The 24069-nt window shown below is 36.2% G+C and overlaps 2 protein-coding genes across 2 annotated transcripts in view; one reads left to right on the top strand and one right to left on the bottom strand.

The window, feature by feature from the left end:
• LOC135217637 (cyclin-dependent kinase 4-like) overlaps positions 1–7894 on the top strand; it is a 309114-nt gene extending 301220 nt beyond the window's left edge. Inside the window, exons 2-6 of the mRNA XM_064253603.1 lie at positions 305–461; positions 1583–1750; positions 2288–2448; positions 3086–3221; positions 3804–7894. Coding sequence (XP_064109673.1) covers positions 305–461; positions 1583–1750; positions 2288–2448; positions 3086–3221; positions 3804–4274 — 1093 coding nt within the window. The 3' untranslated portion in view covers positions 4275–7894. The remainder of the gene's footprint in view (positions 1–304; positions 462–1582; positions 1751–2287; positions 2449–3085; positions 3222–3803) is intronic.
• Positions 7895–14239: 6345 nt separating this feature from the next.
• The window catches only part of LOC135217049 (chitin deacetylase 1-like), a 37369-nt gene continuing 27539 nt past the window's right edge, over positions 14240–24069 (bottom strand). Inside the window, exons 2-11 of the mRNA XM_064252670.1 lie at positions 21824–21979; positions 21226–21330; positions 20431–20580; positions 20182–20297; positions 19769–19974; positions 17843–17964; positions 17313–17542; positions 16558–16728; positions 15970–16101; positions 14240–15107 (exon numbers count right to left, since the gene is read on the bottom strand). Coding sequence (XP_064108740.1) covers positions 14961–15107; positions 15970–16101; positions 16558–16728; positions 17313–17542; positions 17843–17964; positions 19769–19974; positions 20182–20297; positions 20431–20580; positions 21226–21330; positions 21824–21979 — 1535 coding nt within the window. The 3' untranslated portion in view covers positions 14240–14960. The remainder of the gene's footprint in view (positions 15108–15969; positions 16102–16557; positions 16729–17312; positions 17543–17842; positions 17965–19768; positions 19975–20181; positions 20298–20430; positions 20581–21225; positions 21331–21823; positions 21980–24069) is intronic.

The following is a 24069-nucleotide window of genomic DNA, read 5'->3' as shown; positions in this document are numbered from 1 at the left end:
CTTTTTAATGAAATAAATCAATTTTTAAATCAGTTGATTAAATCAGTTTGTATCAAAATAAATAGATGCAGCACAGTTATGCTCAAGTTATTATTAACCCCAACACCATATTTTTCAATTGGTTTACTTTCAAATAATAAAAAAAAATTTAATGTAAAAATCACGATTTTTTAAATGAAAAAAATCATTGATTTACTCACTTGATTAAATCAGTTTGATTTAATCATTGCCAACCCTGAGATCTATTGCATCGAGTATGATGACCTTCTTCTACCTCTAATTCGGTTCCTGTTTTGGATTCCAGATTACTGGACATCTGCCAAGGGCGCGTGGAAATCGGTCCCCGCCTGGAACGTGAACAACGACTGAACCTTGTTTTGGTTTTCGAATACGTCGATCAGGACCTCGACCACTACTTGAAACGATGCCCGTCCCCGGGGCTCGAACCCGCGAGAATAAAGGTGAGTGTGCGCCCAGGTTTTATCTTCTGTATGTATCTCCCGTTTGCGAAAATATTTTTAAGTATTATTGATTGGTTCCAATTAGATTCCAGCAGAACTTTTGTACTTACTTGCACATTCTCACATTGTATTTATGAATGTATTATAATGTATATATGTATATATATATATATATATATATATATATATATATATATATGCTTAAAAAATCACTGTAGATGCACGTGACTTCATAAATAAGCGAATACCACAGGAAAAATAATAGTCAGAAATCCAAGCGCTTTCGTCTTTACTCAGACAATGTCTGTATTTCTGACTATTATTTTCCTGTGGTATTCGCTTTATATATATATATAGATATATATATATATATATTATATATATATATATATATATATATATATATATATGTGTGTGTGTGTGTATATGTATATGTATGAATAACTTGATCACGAAGTATATAAAACGTGATGCTATGTATAAATAAAGGTTTTTTTTTGCCACGAAGGAAAAAATGAAAAAGCGAGATAGCCAAGTACTTTCGGTCCTGTTCGGACCCTTTACTGAGGCAAAGGGTCCGAACAGGACCGAAAGTACTTGGCTATCTCGCTTTTTCATTTTTTCCTTCGTGGCAAAAAAAACCATTATTTATATATATGTATGTATATGTATGTATGTATGTATGTATGTATGTATGTATGTATGTATGTATATTCATATATATATATATATATATATATATATATATATAGATATATATATATATATATATATATTATATACATATAGTAAGAAAAACTGAAAATGGTATAAGAGAAAAATATTTTTTCTGTGTCATAAATGAACCATAAATGTGTTCATAAATGTGTTAATTGGTATATCTTGTATTATAAATGAACCATTTTAAACTAAACATCTATAAATGTGGTAATTGATGGTTTTCTCCTTTACTGAAAGAGCCCTTTATTTCACGTATAGGACTGACATGTTGGACGACGAGGTAAAGTCTTGCTTAGCATTTGCTTGTGAACTTCATACTTCTTTTTTTTTCCTACTTTGTGAAATGTTTAGCAGACGCGTCAAGCCAAACTGTGTTTCTAATAATCATTGCCGTTTTCCAGAGCCTGATGCATCAGATATTGTGCGGCGTCGACTTCCTTCACAGCAACCGTGTCATCCATCGCGATCTCAAGCCGCAAAATATTCTCGTCGACCGCGCTGGAAGGGTTAAAATCGCCGACTTCGGCTTGGCGCGTATATACGACTTCAATATGAGGCTGACTACGCAGGTATAGGATGCTTGTCAGCTCGAACCTCGGCCGTAACTATAGTAGATTCATCACCCGTGCATCTGTTGATGTCTAGGCCAGCCAGTCCCCTTCCGACGCTTCTGATTATGGCTGTTGATAAGCCAGTCGCGGGCTGGATACTCCCCTCAGTCTCTCTCGAGAGAGAGTTCACATAGGCAGGATATATATTCCACCTCTCCTGATGTATACGTCTTTCAAAAGTATCTCTCAGGAAAGGTGGAACATACGTCCTGCCCATGTGAACTCTCTTGAGTGTCTTGAGTTTCCAGCCCTGTGACTGGCTAATCAACAGCCAATCAGGAGCGTCGTAAAGGACTGGCCTAGACGTCAGATGCACGGGTGATGTGAATCTACTACTATAGCTATAGGCCAATCCTTATCTTGTGGACAGTGTAGTACTAGTTGTAGATTTGAGTTCCCTTCACAAGTATTTTGTGTATTTCATCTGTTGTATATTTGACTGTTTGGATGTTTTTCAAGCCATGCAAAAATAACAACATATTAATCAATTCTCAGGTTGTGACGTTATGGTATAGGGCGCCAGAAATTTTATTAAGCAACACGTACGCGACACCCAGCGACTTATGGTCTTGTGGATGTATTTTTGCCGAATTATTCAGACGGGTACCTATATTTAAAGGAAACACGGAAGGGGACCAGTTGCAACGGATATTTGAGTAAGTGTTTTTGGGGAAATATCCTTTTACCTGTGGATCAATGAAGTACTCCCTCTGAAGACTTTTCCTTTGGTTTTTTGTTAGTGTTTAAGCATTGTTCTAAAAAAATTTAGGAAAATTAATGCAGTTTTCATTAAAATGTTGTTAACCACTTTAAATAAAATGAGTTGCTATAGCAGATTCACATCAACCGTGCATATGATGTTTAGGCCTGTCCCTTACAACGCCCCTGATTTGCTGTTGATAAGCCAATCACAGCCTTTCACAGGGCTGGTAACTCTCAGTCTCTCGAGAGAGTTCGCAGAGGTAGGATGTGTGTTCCATGTCTCCTGAGGGATACTTTTGAAAGATGTGTCCCTCAGGAGAGGTGGAACATACATCCTGCCTATGTGAACTCTTTCGAGAGACTGAGATTCCAGCCCTGTGATTGGCTTACCAACAGCCAATCAGGGGTATCGTAAGGGACATCAGATGCACAGTTGATGAGAATCTATTATAGCTACCGTGAAGCTTTGTTGTTAACCACTCTCCAACGCTCGAAGACATTCACCTTGTATTTAATTAAATTTCTTTTCTAATGGAAATGTGATTGACATTATGTAGTGTTTTTAATCACTTTTGTTCTCTCAAATTTCAGTGTAATTGGCACCCCGCACGAAAGTGATTGGCCAAGAGACGTGTCCCTCTGCCGAAGTAACTTCAGGCACCTCCCTGCCCGTCAAGTCAGAGATATAGTTCCAGAAATTACTGACGATGCAGCGGATTTACTTCAGGTAAGCACGATCTTCTGTTTGTAATCTGAAATGTTCATGTAAAAAATTGCTGGTCGGATCGTTGTCCATTCTTAGGCTGAAGTAAGGCATTGTCTTACTTCAAATAGAAAAGAGCAAGTCAAAGCCCTTTAACTAATCAGAAATAGATTGTGAGTAAACACTTGACACTCAGAATTTTTCATACGGAAATGTCAAATTTTAATTAATTATTTTTTCATTGACCAGCTACAGTTAGACTGTTAATTTAAGGGTTTCAGTTCATATTTAATATCAAGTGAAAAGGGTCAGAGCATAAAATCAATTTTAAATGAAATACTAAATTAGGGATTCATTAAGTCGAGAAAGATGATCATGGCACAATCATTTCAGTGAAATGGATACAAAAATTGAATCGGGATTTATTCTTTAGCTTCTAAACAAAACCTCACATTCCTTATGTACTCTACTGCTATCAGTTAGAATTTTGTTACAATTTGGTTCAAATTCTAAAGTAACTGCTTGTTCTGTATGTAGATATGCTTTTATATAAAATATATAGGGCTAACACACAATATAATAAATTTTCAAACTTACTTTTCACAGAAAATGCTGAAATTTGTACCGAGTCATAGAATTTCTGCCGTCGAAGCTCTTCGACATACTTATTTCCGTGGCTTGAATACTCCTCGAGTAACGGCTACCAGTAATCGCTCAACACCTACACAACAAGTTCTCAGTCCAGCTCCTCTAGCAACGAGTAGTCCAACAAACCTTCATCTCCAACGTCACATTGCTACCAGCACTGCCAGCACAGTTAATGTTACTGCTGCAAATACCTCAGAACATGCAACCTTGCCCTCTCAGGTAACTGGCAACGATGAGAATAACCCAAATGCAGGAAACAGTGCCAATACCAATCCTGTGGTATCCATGATACCAGAACCAAAGGTTGCAGAACGTGCCATCACCGTTGCTGATGCTTCATCAACGGATACCTCAGTTACCAGCACAACAGTGACAGCATCTAGTGGTGGCATTCATCCTCCCCCTGGGAACAGCTCAAACACTGTGTAACGTCATTTGGAAAAAGAAATCCGTTTAATTATTTATATATAGAAATATATATCTATATTATATATATCAATTTACCTTGTTTTTTATTTTGTTGACGCTTTTTGCCTTTATTCTTGGGCAAATTTCATGTCTTCTCACATTTTATTGGTTCAATAATTTCGTTTTTTATTATTTTGCGTTATTCAGAGTACAGTAGTTGGCATGTACTTCTACAAGATCCATGAATTGAAAATGTATTGTGCTGGTTTGAAGATTAAAATACCTTGAGACTAAATTAACTATAATCTTTAAACCCAGTGACTATTATGAATGAATCATGATTTGACTTACTGATGTTACAAGGAGTAACTTATGTGAAGGGTACTTGAAGTGTAAGACATTATCCCACCTGCAGTGCCTCACTTTCCAGGATTCTCCTGGAAAGTTGTACTATTTATCCTAATTGTAGGAGTCGTGCTCCATAATGTGTTAGTAGAAAGTTCCTTTACCTTGTGTGTTTCTTATTTTATTGAAGTGAATTTTTGAATTCATGAAACACATTCCCATTGACATTCCGATACACAATTTTTGCTGCTGAAAATTTTCAAGATACTGTTGTGCTGAAAAGAGTGTTGTTGCATTTGTTGGAAATTGGACAGTACGTGTACAAGTTTGTGAGTGATTAATTGTGAAGTTAATGGATGCACTGTTTTTATATGAAATGAAAACTTCTACAGTGAAATTGATTAAACAAAATTGTGCGATTTACTGTATGTTACAGTATAACCATTTTTTAGGAGCACAAATATTGAATAATTGAGTAGAATTTGGTATTTATTGGTACTTACATTTTCTATTGTAAATATTTCTCTGATGTCAACCAGTTTAGTGTTGCTATCAAGTAAAGTTGGTTTCTAATGGTTTGCATAAATGATGGTAGATTGTGGGTTTGTGTACTTTTATTTTGTTATTTTTTTTTTTGTAGGATGTTGATTGTGCATGCATTTTATAATTGTGTAAATGGTAAAACTTGCGCCACAAATTTTGTAATGTAACAAAATAACCCTTCTGATGAACTCTCTTCAATTCTTTTTAAGTTGATTATTGCTGGAGTACAGGTACAGCTTTTTAAAAATGCTCCTGTAAGCCAATTCCTTTTAATGTAAGAAATGGATCTGTAAGTGACTTGGATTCACCGTAATTCTTGTGAATTTACTGTAGTTCTCACTGCCCATTGTAGTGACTAATTTTGCATGAATTGATATGGAAATAGTTTGGCTCTTGGTAGTTTCAGGCTGTGTCGAAAATTATTGATTGTGCTTGGTAATTTCTGCATTGTCATATTCAGTCTTTATTTCCTTGGCAACATATGCCATTAATTGTCGTAAAACTAACAATTAATCACATTTCTTCATTAGCATAAGTTTTAATTGGATGAAATGTCAACATACTTTGTTATATAGTATATCCAGGTCCTCTTTTGGTGAAAACAAGGTAACAGTATGATGCATTGAACAGCTTTTTTAAAAAATAATTTGAGTTTCTATACATATTCTTAGGAAATTTCATTTTAGGTCTGTGTTGTATATCTGAAGAGACAGAAAAAGAAATGGGAAACAAAGAATTTTAGTAATTTTTTACTTGTCGTTTTCATATACTACTTTTGTTAGGAATGCATTACAATTTATTTTAATTCCATATCTCCTTGCATTATGCTGTGTAGCATTTTTGTTGAATCACTTGTCACAGCAGAAGTCTGTTCCTTCAGTCATTATTCACTAAGTGCAAGTCAGATTCAGTTTATAAACTAGTAAAATACGAGCTTCCTCTAGCTGGCTTAGCTTTGTTAGCTGGGTGAAGTTGGTGTTGTACTGTACTTATTTATGAAGTCACCTGTGTGTAGGGTTATTTATCCCCCATTTTCTATATGGTAAGATTGTTGTGGAGTAACTGATCCATATGAAAAGAAGCAAACTATAAAGACAGACTCTGACATTTTGGATTAATGCTCTTACCCAGAAGGGAAACAATTAGGTATCTGAAATTGTCACGAGCTTCAGCATGTAGCATTTAATTATCCTAGTTTATTATCACAGCTTTTGCAAAATGTTATTCACTCACATTAGTCACTCTTTTAGTTGGTGTATTAGTCATTAATAGATGGTTTCATTATCACTGAACTAATATGTGTACATAAAACAGCTGTGTGGGGAATGATAATTCCTGTTTGTGCTAGTTAATTGGTTTGTTGTTGTAGAATTTCCATTGGGACTTTTTATTTTTATTTATTAGAATATTTTAATTTATATTTTAGTTACAAGAATTCCACTGCCTAAATGTCACGTATTATATGAATTTATAAGTTAAACCTTTTTCTTTCCTAATCGTTTGTTTCCTTGAAATATTTATGCATTTTGTTTTAACACTGTAAATGGCAGTTATCAAAAGTCACAAGGTTTTGTTAATTTACTTTTATAAGTGTTTGTGGGTATACAGTATTGTGAATTTCAGGATAAATCACCTTGTGAAATATGTGCTACAGTATATGTACTGCAGCCCTTTTTTATTGTAGCTAAATGATCAATCCATGCTTCTTTTTATTGCTATTCTCAACAGGAATTTTGTCATACTTAGTGTAATTTGGTAGTTGCTGGATATCTAATTATAGGTATGTAAAGAACTGCAACTAACATGTACAAAATGGTGCCACGAAGTTTACTAAAAACTAAAAAGCATAGCAACAACTTAGCACAGTATTTATTACAATAAGTTACAGAAAGGTAGACTTTTGTACCTTTCATTCACTGATGCAAGATCTCTGTCAAAGAAGGTTCATGATTACAGTTGGCAACACTAGCTAAAAAGTGACCGTATTGTGCATCAGATACTGAAATTACTAAACAAACAAAAAAAAAGAAAAAACATAAATTTGGTTGAAGACATCTTCAGGTTTCAGTATAACAGAAATGCCTCAAAGCAACTCGTTGGACATTTCCAATATATAAATTGCTGAAAATGAGGTTCTATATTCAAGTTGAATGTCGTAAAAGCCCCATTGTTGAAGCATGGAGGCTTATTCTTTAATTATACTTTGGATTACTTGCAGTCTTCTATTTTTGTTTGCCTTACTTCAAGTTCAGCATTATATTCTTCTGGTAATGGTTTAAGGTCAAAATTTAATATCTAAATTGAGTGTACAGTGGGTTTGAATATCCTTGTATACCATTTGATGAAAAAGGCAGAGAAAGGATGGCTGTAACATGACTATTGTAAACCCCCCAACCTGGTAAAGCGCTCCATGTCTGAACTCAAGGTTCTTGATTCTGCTCTGATGTAGAGGAAGCAAAATCTGGAGCACAGCAGAATAAACAATTGTTGTTATTGGTGGCATTTGTGCTGGAACTGTGTCAATTAGATTGCAATACACTTACAATGCATAATGACCATATTTCAATCTTTCTGTGATTATTTAATGTAGGTATTAAGTTTTTTAAAACTATTTATTGGATGTAAGTGCTGAGTATAATTATTGGATATTGCCAGAAGTCAACGTATTTTGCACACTTTGATGGGCTCAGGAGTGCCACAGATGCGTATTTTATTTATACTTTTTTTCTCTAGTAATAAATACTCTCCCAGAATTGCCATTTGTTATACCCTTAAATTGCATGTTAATGTAATTTTTAATGTCTGTATAGGTGTTCAAAAGATAATATTTTTATTCATATGCAATTATCATATCATAGTTGCTCAATGAAATGTATAACACGTACCTGTTTTATGTTATTATTGTATGTTATTGCATAAATATTTGTATGGTACAAATATTTATGCTCAATACTTGTATGAAAGTAATTATATTATGCGTGTAATGTCATGACAGACAAAATTTCTCGATGAAAACTATAGGAATGTACTGGGAAAGATTTATTTCAGGTAGAAAAGTTATCATCATCAAAATACATGTAGAGTAGCTTCGCCTTTTGTTGTTTAGCTTGTATTGTATAGATAGAAATGTAGGCTTGAAAATGAAAATTTGAGAGCTGACAATAGGTATTAAGCTACCTCTGCTTATTTCTCATTTAACAGGCTTACAGGTGGTGTCACAAATGCTCAGTAGTGCAGAATGTAAATGGAGTAAGGGACTGTATTAGGGGTCCAAAATTTATAAGAACTACTAATGGCGAAGAGAAGGGCCAGTCCTGGATGAGTTAATACAATTTTCTTTGTGACAAACTAGACTATGAATAGAGCGTATAAAGAACAACAAAAATCCAACAGAATAGAAAAAAAGGTTACTGGTCTTATGGTAAATATAATAAATAAATACCAAAATTCTTTGATATGTACATAAGGTTTGTACTTATCTGTGCAGTGGAGATGTCAACATTTGCAGGGGGAACCACATAATGAGATTTATGTGATCACACTGCAAATGAAGTAGTAGCTGTGTGGGGGGTTGTCAAAAGGCTGGAATAAAAACGTTGAAATTTCATTGGATATTGAAGATCTGGGTGAGCTGGAAATTAACGAAAGTACTCAAGACATGAGAGGGTGAAAAGAACTTAGCACACAACTCTGTGTGAGTGAACAGCAACAAAATTAGCTACTGTACTAATTACCTGCAGAAACAAGATTGGTAGCACAAGGAACAACTTGCTGCAGTTGTTACTCCGTAACTGAATGTAACTAAAACCCCAGCTTAACTCTGCCATTCGTTTTGGGAGTTTACATTTAGAGTACATATCATTTTTAATTAAAATTTTCATTTACAAAGAGTGTGACTAAAACTCTACAATACATATTGAAGTTTATGGGATCGGATGAATAACTGTAAGGAATCTGAAGAGACGTTGATGTCTTTCTTTACAATATACAATATTATCCACGTACATCATACATCAGAAAAAAGAACAAGCTAATCACCACGTCTTAGGTTCAGTATTCCCAATTCTTAGCCAAAAACATGTTGTAAAACTGAAAACTTATAAGCTTGACAAGTTGAATAAAATTAACAGGTAAGTAACCATATTAAATTGCTATCCTTTTTGTAGAGGCTCTTTGCATTGGACATTTTACAATGAATAAACTCAGATTTAGGTTTTAGGGGAGCTAGTTAATTTTATAGTTTGTACTCCAATATTTTTCTGTTTTTCCAAAGCTACTTAATAAAAAAGCCAACTACCACATTATAAGTCTTGTAAAAAGTAGAACACTTGACTGAATTACCAGAGTTTTTTTTCACACATTATAGGTGAAAATTAAAGGACGGTACTATTAAAGAAGTTGGACAGGTAGCATGCATCGTGCAGTAGCAGTAATTCCCCTGCAAGGATAAGACAATCAATTTGAAAGTATTTTATACTAATTCCTGATTTAAACTGACTTAAAATTAACTACACAGTTAGACATCACTGGAGTGTATGCATTCCTTTCTTCACCTGTTTTCCAATAGAAATCCTTTTGCTACTGGTCAGAAGGTACAGTAATTTTTATTTTTATTTATTATCTTTTATTCATATTTATTTCCTTTATGAATATATCTTGTGTTGTTATTGGTCTCGTTGTCAAGTGAGTTTCAATGAAGTGTTTATAATTTGCATTTATTTCTGTGTAGTGTTTTACCAGCTGTTTTTGTATGCTGAATGCTTTGCGAGTATGAAGTTCACCTTAATAGTAGTTTGCCAGTGCAACCATTTGATAATTTGATCTTTTTATTTTTTTATGTTAGTGCCTATAAAGGTGACATAAATGTTTGGTTGCCTTAGAATGAAAGTCAGTGTTATGGTGTTATGCTCTTAAAACTGCCCAACATATAAATACAGGAAGTCTGTTTGCTAAATGCCCTTTGGAGTGACTTAAGAGAGTCAGGAATTTCTTCATCTTCATCATCAACAATTTTACATAGGCTTTTCTCTCTATAAGGAAAGGGGAGTACGTAATATCTGTCTCTGTTCTCTTTTCTTGTGAACCTTATGCATTGAATTCTTATAAGGCCCAAGTCTTCATGTCATTCTTTCTACACCAACCTGTTGATGTTGGAAGTCATTTTAGATGACCAGGAACTTAATCATAACAGATGGCAGTCAACCTGAGGCTGTAGACGTGATCTCCTTCAAGAGAGACATTTATCATCACAATAATAATCAATAGAAAGCGCCTCAGTGGCATGGTTGGTATGGTGTTTGCTTCTTGGCCATTCCATTGAGGAGTAAGAGATGTGTATTTCTGGTAATAGAAGTTCACTCTCGACGTGGTTTGGAAGTCACGTGAAGCCGTTGGTCACGTTGCTGAATAACCACTGGTTCCATGCAACGTAAAAACACCATTAAAAAAATTGATAAACAAAAACTTAAATAAGTCAAAAAGCCCAATACAAGCAAAAGAACCTGGTGAAGTTTCAGGCTTTCAGCCATGAAGACTGTGATGCGCCCATGCCCATGTAGGACAGGCAAGTCATCTCCTGTGACCTTAAAGGGGAACACTAATAGAGCAATTTTCACAATGCTCATGATGAAGGACGTGCAGTGTGAGAGTCAACATTCCGTTGAGGAGTGAGAGATGTGTATTTCTGGTGAAAGAAGTTCACTCTCGACGTGGTTCGGAAGTCACGTAAAGCCGTTGGTCCCGTTGCTGAATAACCACTGGTTCCATGCAACGGAAAAACACCATACAAACAAACATAATGGATGGCTTCCCAATCTGAGAAGGAGAGTTCTGGGCCAAGACCATGGGGAAGATGCTTGATCTTGACAAGGTTATCATATCTCTTATTAATGACAATGAATACTGGTTCGGGATAGATCAAGAGATTATCCTTTGATTAAAAGAAATGATGGAGTTGCCACTTGGTTTTGATGATTCTTCTAAAACTGCACAAGACAGTAGCAAGAAGCCAGCACTGCTTCCTCGTAGTTGTCAATATCAACAGCACTTTGAAACCATGTAATATTAATCGTGGAGTGAATTTTACTGTTATTATTATTATTACAAAGACAAAGGCAAACAAGTTCTTGGGGGCGGGCCATCAGTGTCGTAAAGGGCCCAAGTGTCTACCAGCCAACCACCATCCCCCCCCCCCCCCCCCCACCCCCACCCCCCCCCGCCCATAACTTGACGTCCCTGATAACAGATAATAGGAGGGACAGAATTTAAATTGACCTGATCCTGAGTTAATCCACATCTAATAAATTATATAAACCGCCAGTTGGATGGAACTGTTTTCTTTATTTTGACAGCAAGCGCTATAAATGCTGTGAAACTGGAAAACTAATTGGTTAATATATTACCACAAGTGTATCGTTTAGACAGTTTGATAAATGCAAGTTGCACGTAAAAGAAACAACAAAACTCTCCTTAACTACCAAGAAATAGAAACAATAAAATAAGCATTTTAAGGAGCATTATTTCAGCCAACCCCTACCTAGAAATATTAGACCTACCTAGGGATTCTAACGAGATATATACGACACCAAGCAAAAAAACACCAGTAATTAGCCAAATTAAAATTCCCCGTTGCTGAATAACCATTGGTTCCATGCAACGTAAAAACACCATACAAACAAACAAATTAAAATTCAAAGGTATTAAATCCCTTTAAATATCCAAATTGTGGGGTTAATTAAAAGTGGGTAGTACTCATACGTATTCCTGAACCATTAGCCTACATGGTAAGTAGTTTTTCATATACGTAATATGCTAATATTTTCGTGGATTTGTCATTGATAAAGCTTAATTGCAAAAGTGGATTTTGAATAACATTCCGAGGATACAGATTTGCCACAATTAGTCCACCCAAGAGTAATAGGATATGTATAAATTCTGTACTCTACCTGTTTACGTAAACCTCGCTACGTCTAGACACAAACTCATTCTCGACGTAGTGATGGTACTACCAAAATTAATTCCTAGGTGCCATATTAAGGACATGTAGAACCTATTTTTATGTACTTTTGACTAATTCACGTTTAGACCTTATGCTACGCATTTTTTTCATTACCATTTAACCCAACGAAGTCATCTTCATGAAGTCCTGTACCTAGATCGGCGCATGTTTTCAGACATCAAATTTGCGCAGCGCGAAGGTGGCGTTCTTGTGTCGTTGCTATTGTTAAGTAAATAAAAGGTCATTTGAGCATAGTGACATAACCTACAGTCTTCACTGGGAGTGGAAATTAAAGGGAAATGTAAAACTATAAATCAACTTCGAGACCGTCACCTATACTCTTTTTTTTTTTTCTTTTTATCTCCATCCGCCTGTGGTGTTTTAGTATGGTAACACTGCGTTCCGGGCTTTAGATAGTTACATTGCTTACATTCCACAATAATAATAATATTCTATTTCGAATATTAACGGTGTAATTCGCATACTGTAATTTATTAAAACACTTTTCAGTTGCAAATGTACTCCCAGATATCCTTTTATTTACCTAAAACTTTCGCATTGCGTAACTATTTAAATCCAGGACGCAGTGTTACCATACAAAAACACCACAGGCGGATGGACAGATGGAAAAAAAAAACAGAGTATAGTAAGTGGACGGACGACCTCTGTCATTTTGGATGAAGTATTCAAGTATCCTTGATGAATCGGCCAGTCTTATTAGTGGTATCAAAGCTTGGCTGTGTCTCATACAAAATGTCGAAGTTATTTATGGTGTTCTCGTTTAGCCTAAGCCATTTTTATCAAATTAGCTTGAAGATCAACCCCGCACCATTCAACTAGAATACATCCTCGACCTCCCACTTAATAGGTAAGCAAAAACATGAAGTCTGTTCAATTACCTAAGTATAGGAAGCAGCAGCTGAGGTTAGGCTAAAGCGTTACCCTTTATAAGCAGTCCATCGTTCTTTAATTTTCTGGAAAGCCACCGTCAAGAGGGTCCGTAGGGGGATTCGTGCCGTCAGTGGACCTCATGCAGTGCACTGTAGGCATTACTTAAGGTTCTGTGCAGCGTGCCTTCCGTCCTTAGCTGCAACCCCTTCCGTTCCTTTTACTGTACCTCCTTTCATATTCTCTTTCTTCCACCTTACTTTCCACCCACTCCTAATACTTGATTCATAGTGCAACTGCTTTGAGGTTTTCCTCCTGTTACACCTTTCAAACCTTTTACAGTCAATTTCCATTTCAGCGCTGAATGACCTCATAGGTCCCAGTGCTATAGGCCTTTGGCCTAAATTCTATATTCAACTCAAGGTGAAGAGCTAGCAGGGGGACTGTTTTGTCAGGTTTGGACTTGGAATCAACGTTTGGGTAGGCTAGGTTGTATTGTAGGTTGGTTTGTACTGAGATTTTCCACAGTCTACTCTGTTTTTATACCTCCCCAGTGATAACGTACTTGGAAAATATATATAATATATTTCCCCACTACGTGTAGTGTGCTTTTAAGCGTATTTCAACATTACTGTTGCAGCCATATATGTAGCTTTGGTCTCCACCCAGAAATTCAACAATCGCTGTTTTCCAGAAATTGTGCAATTTGAAGGCCTACTTATATTGAGCGATAAAAACTTCCATGGTTCTCTGCAGTGTCTGTAGCGTTCTTAGCTGCAATCCCTACCACATAAGATTCTTTGCAGTGACTCTTCGGGCCCCTAGCTGCAACCCCTTTATTCCATTTACTGTATACTTCCATTCAAAATCTCTTCCATCTCACGTTCCACCCTCGCATGATAATTATTTATAGCTCAACTGCAAGGTTTTCCACTTGTTAAACCTTTCAAACCTTTTTAGTGTCAGCGCTGAATGGCAGTGATCATTTTTCGATCTTGTTTAGGAGTCTGAAAAATAGTAATTTATTATAGAGACGCTAGTCTGTAACGTATGACGTGCAAAGATTCGTCATACTTTCAGAAATTGGGTTTCGCGTTGTACTACTTACGCTTTCAGGAGGCTTATAGGCCTACTTTTATTTTAACCACCCCTATAAAGATATGTATATTTATGGAAGAGGTTTTTCTTTTAGAAAAAATAAGAATATTTTTTATTTAATGTTTATTATAGAAAAAAACGAAATATATGTACAGCTATGATATAAATATTTTGAATTTAACAAACAACGATGAAACAAACGATCATAAAAATTACAGCATAAATGTAGTAATGTAGGCTTTGCAGTAACTTTGAAAGTAACTGCTGTGAAGCTTTGTGGCAATAAATGGCCGACCTGCGGTTTTGCCTATAGTATTTGTATTTCATGTCATAGGTGTTTTTTCATAAGTTTTTTTCCGTTACATATAAATGATTTTGTCAAGTCTTGGAAGTATCAAGTGTCCGGTCCGTTGCGTGGAGAATGGTTTACAGTGTTACATGGAGAATGGTTTACAGAATCGGGAGATACAGAACTCGTCTTGGTTATTTGTAGTCAGTACGTGAAACCTTTAAGAACTGGTGCTTTCACAGAACTGGTGCATTGAGAAAGGTTGTGGTCCACAACGGGAACTTCACTGAAACATCTCCCCGCCACTGATATCGTTAACCTTTGCAAAGTTGGGACTTATCCTCTCATTCGCTATCATCATCTTGATAATTTGTAATCAAACATATTACTGATGGCAGATTATCAAATTCCCAGCCAAGGCATTCCAACTATCTCTAAGCAAACAAGTAGGCGTGGTCAGGTTTCAAGTATTTCAAACTGTATCTCATGTAACCTATACTAACAATTCGGTATAGTCTGAATGCAAAAATTTTAAACGTTCTTTCGTCTAAAGGTCAATTCCAAATTCATTTTTAAGCCAAGGATACACTTCCGGGCATTCGAAACAAGTGTGGAGGTAACGGTCGCCTCTCAACATCCGGTTTCTCAGCTTGCATGATTTGGGAATGTTGCACGCCTTGTCTTCCGTGGGCACCTAAAATAAACAGAAAAAGGACAAATTTGTAACATACAATAATTACTAAAGACATAGTGAGTCATATTTATGGCTTAATGTTATTTTTGATATCGTGAATATTGAAGGGCAGTAGTATCATTGTTTATCTCAAGGAAAAGTCATGACTTGGCTATGTTAGATAATGTAATATAGAATTAAATTTCCTGTCAATGGTAAGCCTAATCTTGGCGATGGTGTGGATGGCGAAGTATAATGCTCAATAACTTGAAACTTTTTTTTTCTCAAAAGGCTTGAATCCTTGTATATTCAAGTTTATGAATAAAGAAAATTTAAGTAATTCTTTGGAATGCTTTCTTGCAAGAACATTTCATGACCCATATTGGGATGCTATTAAGAAAACGTCTTTGCTTAATAAGATAAAAGACGCTGAATTAACAACTGCCGTGCCTTAGTTTTGTCACCAGCTTGTACTATGGGCTGCTCTATGAGCAAGAGCCCGTGCTGGCAAAAGGCCAGCTTAATCTGAAACAGCATAGCTTGTACTTGGTCGTGAAATTAATATGCATTTTGTTTCGAACTTATTAAATAATTGGTGGACAGTTACTTTCACTATTGCTTGATGATAATTTTTTTTATTTAGCTCCCAGATATCATGACTTTCCATTCAAATAAAGATGTGTTTTATAAATTGTCAATATTACTAGTAATTACCTAATTGCATTTAATTGCAAATAGGAGGCATCTACAGTTATACGTATTAATAGTAGGACTAGGCTACAAACATTACTTGCACGTGCCAAAGCCTTGCTAAGATGTTCACTAAGTTAGATATTCCCATTGTTTCTGTAGACTCAACATAATCATCATCTTTGATACTTACTGCGCTTGCGCATTTCCAAGGCTCAAATGATGAAATCTGGGAGTTGGGTGTTGGCTCTCTCATCCAGTTGATGAGCTCTTGATTGTTGACGATCCACACGTCACTGGTCTTGATCATCTCGTCCAAAAAGCGCTGTAAATCGTCAGATAGTACTAGTTATGAATTGATAAATTACGCGAAGAAAACTTCTAATAAAGGAATGTACCGGGTGAGAGAACAATTACATTTATAAAGATCTAGAAAATTATAACCTAAACCAACACTTGGCGTAGTGCCAAAGAATAGTTTATAGTACTGGTATATTCTGGACATTTCAAACTTTTATTAGAGCAAAGGCCACATAGGCCCAGGATCCATGCCTAGCAACGCTGATGCCATTACACAGCCCAGGCACGAAAGAAAACGGGAAAAAGAAAGAGGGAGGAAGAAGGACGAAAGAAAACGGAGGGAAAAGGATGAGGACGGTAGTAGAAGGGTGGTGGCGTTTATAGCATTTAGAGGAAGAATGGTTAGAAGACTCAAGAATTGGGGAAAACAGAAGCAGGCGGATAATTCCAAGTAAAGCTTGAATGAATTAAAAATATTTACCTCGAATCCTTTCTTGTTCTGTTTCGCTTTGAACCAAATGGTGTGGAAGTAGAGACCTAGAGGAGCCCTGTTGGTGTTGTAATGACGCCTGAAATTGTGCATGAGCATCTCGTAGACCTCGTCTTCGTCAGCTGCCGGGGGACACTGGTCCATCATAGCGCAGTGGTATTCCTAGGAGAGAGAATTATAGTCGATTTTTCCTACGTTGAAATAAGTTGCCGAATGCGTTCGTACAGAGTAAATACGCTATAGCGTAATATGAGTTTCAAAAGTATTTTTGGGAGATAAATTTGCCATTTGGTCTGCGTTCACTCACGGAATTTGCTTTCAGAGATTAGTTTTACGTGAAAAAAGAAACATTTATTAGACAAGTACACTTATTAATCTTTTGTAATATTTTTATGTTGAGTTATGTTTAGTTATTCACTTTTGTAAATTACTCATATGGTACAAAAAATTTGTCCGTATTAAGTGTTTTGAGTATTTTTTTTTTTAATAAACGTCCAGCTTATATTGTTATCGGTGGAATATACAGGGTGTACATAAAGTCCTAGTACCATTACGAGTATTTATTGCTTGTAAATGGTACTGGGACTTTATGGGAACCCTGTATGGTGAATGACAAAACTAAGGCACACAGATTTTATGCATTTGTACGTTATGTAACTGTAAAAAAAAAAAAAAAAAATCATAGCCTGCGACGCTTACACACTCACCATTCTGCGTTTAGCTCAAAAACAATATGCAATGCTTACCCCTGCTTGAAGCTGGTTAAGAACAAGTTCCCAGATGCCAGGGAATGAGCGAGAGGGGCACTTTTGCTTGGTCCCCATACACTTATGGGGCATCTTGTAGTCCAGCGTGTAAGGCCACAGAGGGGGATTTGAGAAGGGCGCTGCCATGGAGGAGTCGTACACGAAGCCGAACTCTCTCATCATGATGAATTGGCGGTTCCATCCGACTCTCAAGAAAGGCACACGGACACCTAAAAAGGGGCGGGCGTTTGGTACGGGGGAAAGGATATAGCGTTGCTGTTCTAAGTTAGTCGTGATAGATCGTTAAAGCTTCTCTGTTCGTTGATATTTGCTACGTGAAATGTTACTGTTCTGAGGTTTTGAAATACATACAGGGGTTGGACAGTTTTTAACAGATGTACTAACAAGACGACAGACATTAAGTATATTACTACGCACGGTATGGTCATGAATAAGCAGTTATGGGATGCTGTACAGTATAAGAAACCATTACACATCAAAAAAATAATTTTTGATAATATAGTACATACCCCATAAATCCTCCATCTTGACTCCTCCAAAGCGGTTGATGATATTGGCTTGCCCCACGAACTCATCAAACCAGTCCTCAATTGTGGCATTGTCTGTCCAGAAGCGTTCAGGGCCCTTGTGACTTTTTGCAGAAGGGAAATTGAACATTACTTTAAAAGCTAAACTCGACCAACTCATGATTTTTTACAGAAGGGAAATTGAACATTACTTTAAAAGCTAAACTCGACCAACTCATGACTTTTTACAGAAGGGAAATTGAACATTACTTTAAAAGCTAAACTCGACCAACTCATGACTTTTTACAGAAGGAAAATTGAACATTACTTTAAAAGCTAAACTCGACCAACTCATGATTTTTTACAGAAGGGAAATTGAACATTACTTTAAAAGCTAAACTCGACACACTCATGACTTTTTACAGAAGGGAAATTGAACATTACTTTAAAAGCTAAACTTGATCAACTCATGACTTTTTACAGAATGGAAATTAAACATTACTTTAAAAGCTAAACTCGACCAACTCATGATTTTTTACAGAAGGGAAATTGAACATTACTTTAAAAGCTAAACTCGACACACTCATGACTTTTTACAGAAGGGAAATTGAACATTACTTTAAAAGCTAAACTCTACCAATTCATGATTTTTTACAGAAGGGAAATTGAACATTACTTTAAAAGCTAAACTCGACCAACTCATGACTTTTTCAGAAGAGGGGAATTCGAACATTACTTTGAAAGCTAAACTCGACCAACTCGACTTTTTACAGAAGGGAAATTGAGCATTACTTTAAAAGCTAAACCCGACCAACTCATGATTTTTTACAGAAGGGAAATTGACCATCGCTTTAAAAGCTAAACCCGACAAACTCATGATTTTTTACAGAAGGGAAATCGATCATTACTTTAAAAGCTAAACCCGACCAACTCATGACTTTTTCAGAAGAAGGGAAATCGAACATTACTTTGAAAGCTAAACCCGACCAACTCATGACTTTTTACAGAAGGGAAATTGACCATCGCTTTAAAAGCTAAACCCGACAAACTCATGATTTTTTACAGAAGGGAAATTGAGCATTACTTTAAAAGCTAAACCCGACCAACTCATGATTTTTTACAGAAGGGAAATCGAACATTACTTTGAAAGCTAAACCCGACCAACTCATGACTTTTTACAGAAGGGAAATTGAACATTACTTTAAAAGCTAAACCCGACCAACTCATGACTTTTTACAGAAGGGAAATTGAACATAACGTTAAAAGCTAAACCCGACCAACTCATGACTTTTTACAGAAGGGAAATTGAACATCGCTTTAAAAGCTAAACCCGACCAACTCATGACTTTTTACAGAAGGGAAATTGAACATCACTTTAAAAGCTAAACCCGACCAACTCATGACTTTTTACAGAAGGTAAATTGAACATTACTTTGAAAGCTAAACCCGACCAACTCATGACTTTTTACAGAAGGGAAATTGAACATTACTTTAAAAGCTAAACTCGACCAACTCATGACTTTTTACAGAAGGGATATTGAACATTACTTTTAAAGCTAAACTCGACCAACTCATGACTTTTTACAGAAGGAAAATTGAACATTACTTTAAAAGCTAAACTCGACCAACTCATGACTTTTTCAGAAGAAGGGAAATTGAACATTACTTTTAAAGCTAAACGCGACCAACTCATGACTTTTTCAAAGGAGGGGAATTGGACATTACTTTAAAAGCTAAACTCGACCAACTCATGACTTTTTCAGAAGAAGGGAAATTGAACATTACTTTTTAAAGCTAAACGCGACCGACTCGTTGGATAAGTCTCCAGAAAAGAGGGAGTTTGGATCTATAAAATAACAATAATTAGGTGTCAACATACATCGCTATGATTCAAGTTTTGGGTGGAATAGTATACGCTAATATACTTACGTGATTGAGTGCACTGCTATTTCGTGGCCGCCATTCCAGAGTTTTTGGACGTATTGGTAATTGCAGTATTCGTGGGATATGTAAAACGTTGCGTGGATCGGGCACCCATTGGGATTATTCCTACCGTTGTTGAATAAGTCGCTGTATATATCCCAGTTTTCGTAGTTGACCGCATCGTCAAATGTAATTGTAATCATTTGTGGAACCTGTAATGGATGATATAAGTCACTGATTACTTAACTGAAAATGTTGTGATTACTTTAAACCAATCTCTGGGGTAAGAAAACCAGATGAATCTGTTGCCACCAAAGAAAGGTAACTAATACCTCAAGAAGATGTGGTGATTACTTTAAACCAATCTCTGGGGAAAAAAGCAGGTGAATTTGTTGCTACCAAAGGAAGGTAACTATTACCTGTTGGGGCTCCATGTTACCAGGGATCAGGGTCCCATCCCGAGAGCAGAAACACCATGGAAGAGTGCAATTCTTGTAGTCGCATCTTTCGGCAGCATTGGGGTCATGCTCTGCATCTATAGAAAAAAAAAGTTAAAAAAAAACATTAAAAACAGGTCATATTTTGTAAGGGGATTTTGAGTTCCCTCGGAATTTGATTTGCCATATAGTCTACAGCTATCTTTAAGAAGAAAGTTTCTCGATACACACCGCACCATCCCTCATCAGAGCCATCCAGACAATCTTCTTGACCATCACAAAACAGCTCAGATGGCAGGCAAGTCTTGTCCGCGCATGCGTATTCTCCGAACCCACAGATAGGTTCGTCTGTGACCAACAGGGGCTTTGGAGTTGTCAGCTCTGTATTGGAGAAACAAAAGTTAATTCAGATCTGAAAATCACTAGGTTAATATGGTTTTTTGGATTGCATCAGCCAGGTTGAATTCGTTGAAATGGTTATAACAGTGACAAATTAATAATAAGCATTTTAGCAATGCCTCGGAGGAGAAAACATGAAGTAATGTTATGCTGGAATTGATAATGAATTCGCATACAGATTTTGTTTGTTCACTTTTTTATTTTCACTGAGGGACTGCTTTTTTTAGCTATACTATACTATATAGCAAAGCGCACTAATGGATTCTCAGCTGATGATGGCTCTGCTTCTTAATCCTACTTGGGAATTTATTCAGCAAGAACTTGGCAAATGTACGTTTCAAAACTCTAGAATGACCACGAGGAAAATAAGTTGAGATCGATATTGGAGGGAAATGATTTTTGAGCGACCGTTTAATTAAAATCCGTCAGGATGGGAAAAGGTAAAGAAAGTTGTACTAGTTCCATTGAGGTGTGAGAGATGCGTATTTCTGGTGATAGAAGTTCACTCTCGACGTGGTTAGGGAGTCACGTGTAAAGTCGTTGGTCCCGTTGCTGAATAACCATACTGGTTCCATGCAACGTGAAATCACCACACAAACAAACAAACCAAATGGGGATAAAACTTACGGATGTGAGTATCACAGTTAAACACTTTGGATTTGAAGTCGCATATCTGGCGATTTATGTCGAAAAGAAGTCCGACTGAACACTTGAACTCGTAAACTTCTCCATCTGAAAAGGAGAGAGATGATGATGATTAGGAAAAACGCAAGGATATTGATATAACATTTCTGTTGAAAGACTTAGTTTTGAAGAATCGTGAAAAGCACCATTTAATGTTTTGATATTTCGCTTTAGGTTAGAAAGAGATTTAGATACAAATTCCAAGTGCAAAGAACGTTTTTTTTATTTTTCTCAACAGCGAGAGTGGAGTACCTAACACACAAAACCTGCAAGTACGCCTAAAAATATATAGGCACTATGTATAAATAAAGGTTTTTGCCACGAAGGAAAAAATGAAAAGCGAGATAGCGTATATTATTATTATTTTATTGTTTTTTTTTATTTTGACTTTTATTATTTTTTTTATTAACTGGGAAGACGTGGCCTCTATTAACGTTGATTTCTAATATGAAGATGTATAGCTTATAGAGATTTAACAATAACAACAAAGTAGTTTTAGGTTTACTATCCGAGTTAAGCGAAAATGGAGAAAATAACTTACCTAAGCAAAGGTAATACTTGGAGCATTCTCCGAGACTCCAGGCTTTCTCAGGATGAGCGTTGGGGTTCCTGTAGAACTCTCCATTTGCTACGCAGGGGACGTTCAGACGAAGGGCTCGCTTGTTCCTCAGGAGGGGATGGTCTGAAGGAATTTCGCCTGCAGAGCATCAGAATTTATTATTATGATATCGCCACCAGTTACCTTGATATAATTTCACATAAACAGGCCTCCTTCTCTCTGTATCTCTCTCTCTTTTCCATATCAAAGATCAGCATCATGGCCAACTTTTTTGGTTGACATTTCTACTGTTAGAAATGGGCTTTTTCTTTTTCGACGGGGAAAGGAGGCATACTATAATTTTTTTATGGCGTTAACATATCATTGGCCATTTAATTCCATGAAAGAAATGGGCTTAAAATCAAGGCAAGAACTTTGCCATTAAGGAGGCCGTCCACTTTACATTAACCTTATGGGAAAATGGGGGTTTTTCAAACTCAATGAACTTTTTGGTTTTTCAACCAATTTTTCTCATTCAAAAACCATTTGAAAGATAATTGTCTCTCCTAAAAACCCATAACTGATTTTTTGAAAAAACTTTTAGTTTTTTTATTCTATATTTTTTACGTAGTATTTTTTATCAATAATTTCAATAGGTAAAAATCAAATTAAAAAATTCTGTGCTATGAATATTTAGACATTTTAATGCGCTATTATTTGGTTTTTTGAATGACTAAAATCGGTCAATAAACAAAAAAGTTAAATTATTTTTTCCCCGAAAATCTAAGTTTTGAGAAAACGAGCGTCAAAGTTTCCATATACTACATTTACATCTGTAAATTCTGAAGTAAACCTAGAGACTTGAAATTTGAAGGATATATAAACGTATACTGTAAGTTTTATTGAGATTGGTTGAATAGAATTCAGTATACACAAGTTTGAATTTTATAACTTCAGATAAGGAAAGGGCCTCCTTTGTATTCACTCATTCTCTCTCTCTTTCACCTTTTTCTAGTGAGCCCCAGCACTATAATCTGGGTCTTCTTCAACCTTGCTTCTTTTTGTTGTTCTTTTTTGTTCTGAACCTTTACCCTGTAATGAATGTCTCTTTCTCTCTGAATCTCGACCTTGCAAAAACTTCACGTTTGATGCAGTCACATTTCCAAATTCAGTCTTTAGCAATGGATAAGATTCAGCATAGCTCCAGTTATGTTGAACGCATAATCACGATTCCATATAGGGCTATTGGCGATAAACAAACAGACGACAGGCTACGACATTAGGGAAGCAAAATACACTTTGACTTGTCTTAATTTTGGGGCAAATATGACACATTTCGATTACTTGACAATTGTCTCAGATAATTAATACTTTTTTCAACATAGATATAAAAAGAAAATATTGATCTATTTATGAGCAGACGAAAAAAAAAATGAACAGCGGACACTGTAAACAACAATGCATGTGGGCTATTATACACTTGTCTTTCTTTATCACTGACCACATTTCACGCTTTTTGCTTACTTGATTATCTTCTCTATTACATTATGCTACCATCAATATGATAATGACGCAAACTCATCATGAATATCTACGAAAAGACGAAGAAATGACCAGAACCTACTTTACTGGCGTTTCTTTCATTTACCCAACTCGTATCATTCAAAGAAAACGTTGAGTTCATTTAGAAAACGTATCTCTTAATTAAGGGGAAACCATAGAAAAATATTTCCAGGTACTCTGGACAGAAAAAAGTTCCTTACCGGATTAGTGTTGCTTGCGCGACCCCGCGAGGGTGGGGGGAGGGGGCATGGATAAGTGTAGATTAAAGTCTTTTTAGCCATGATTTATACACATTTCATAAAAAACTGTCATAAACCCACAATGGGTTTCCGGACCCCATGGGTCGCCGGACGCTCCCTTAAATAAACGGCATGTTTTATTATGTCTTATGTCTATCACAAGCTTTTTCAATGTCGTATCATTCTTGATGCAGACAGACCGAGTGCCTCAGTGGCGTGATCGGTATGGTCTTGACTCACAAGTTGTTTTTATTTTTCTTTCCGTGTTTGACATCAGTGTTTGTGGCAGATATTGTACGTGTCAGTTAGGCTAGGCTTTATACTTTTGTTCTGATCATTGTCAGACTTTATTGTGGAGTTCATCCATTCTGTTTTAGTTTCGCTAAATCCTGGTTTGTCTCATAAATACCTTTCACTCGAGAAACCACTATCTCGTTTTGCTAATGT

This window comes from Macrobrachium nipponense, chromosome 7 (genome assembly GCF_015104395.2).
Source record: "Macrobrachium nipponense isolate FS-2020 chromosome 7, ASM1510439v2, whole genome shotgun sequence".
Taxonomy (NCBI): domain Eukaryota; kingdom Metazoa; phylum Arthropoda; class Malacostraca; order Decapoda; family Palaemonidae; genus Macrobrachium; species Macrobrachium nipponense.
Note: the sequence above shows the minus strand (reverse complement) of the source record. Positions and strands in the feature narration are given on the sequence as shown.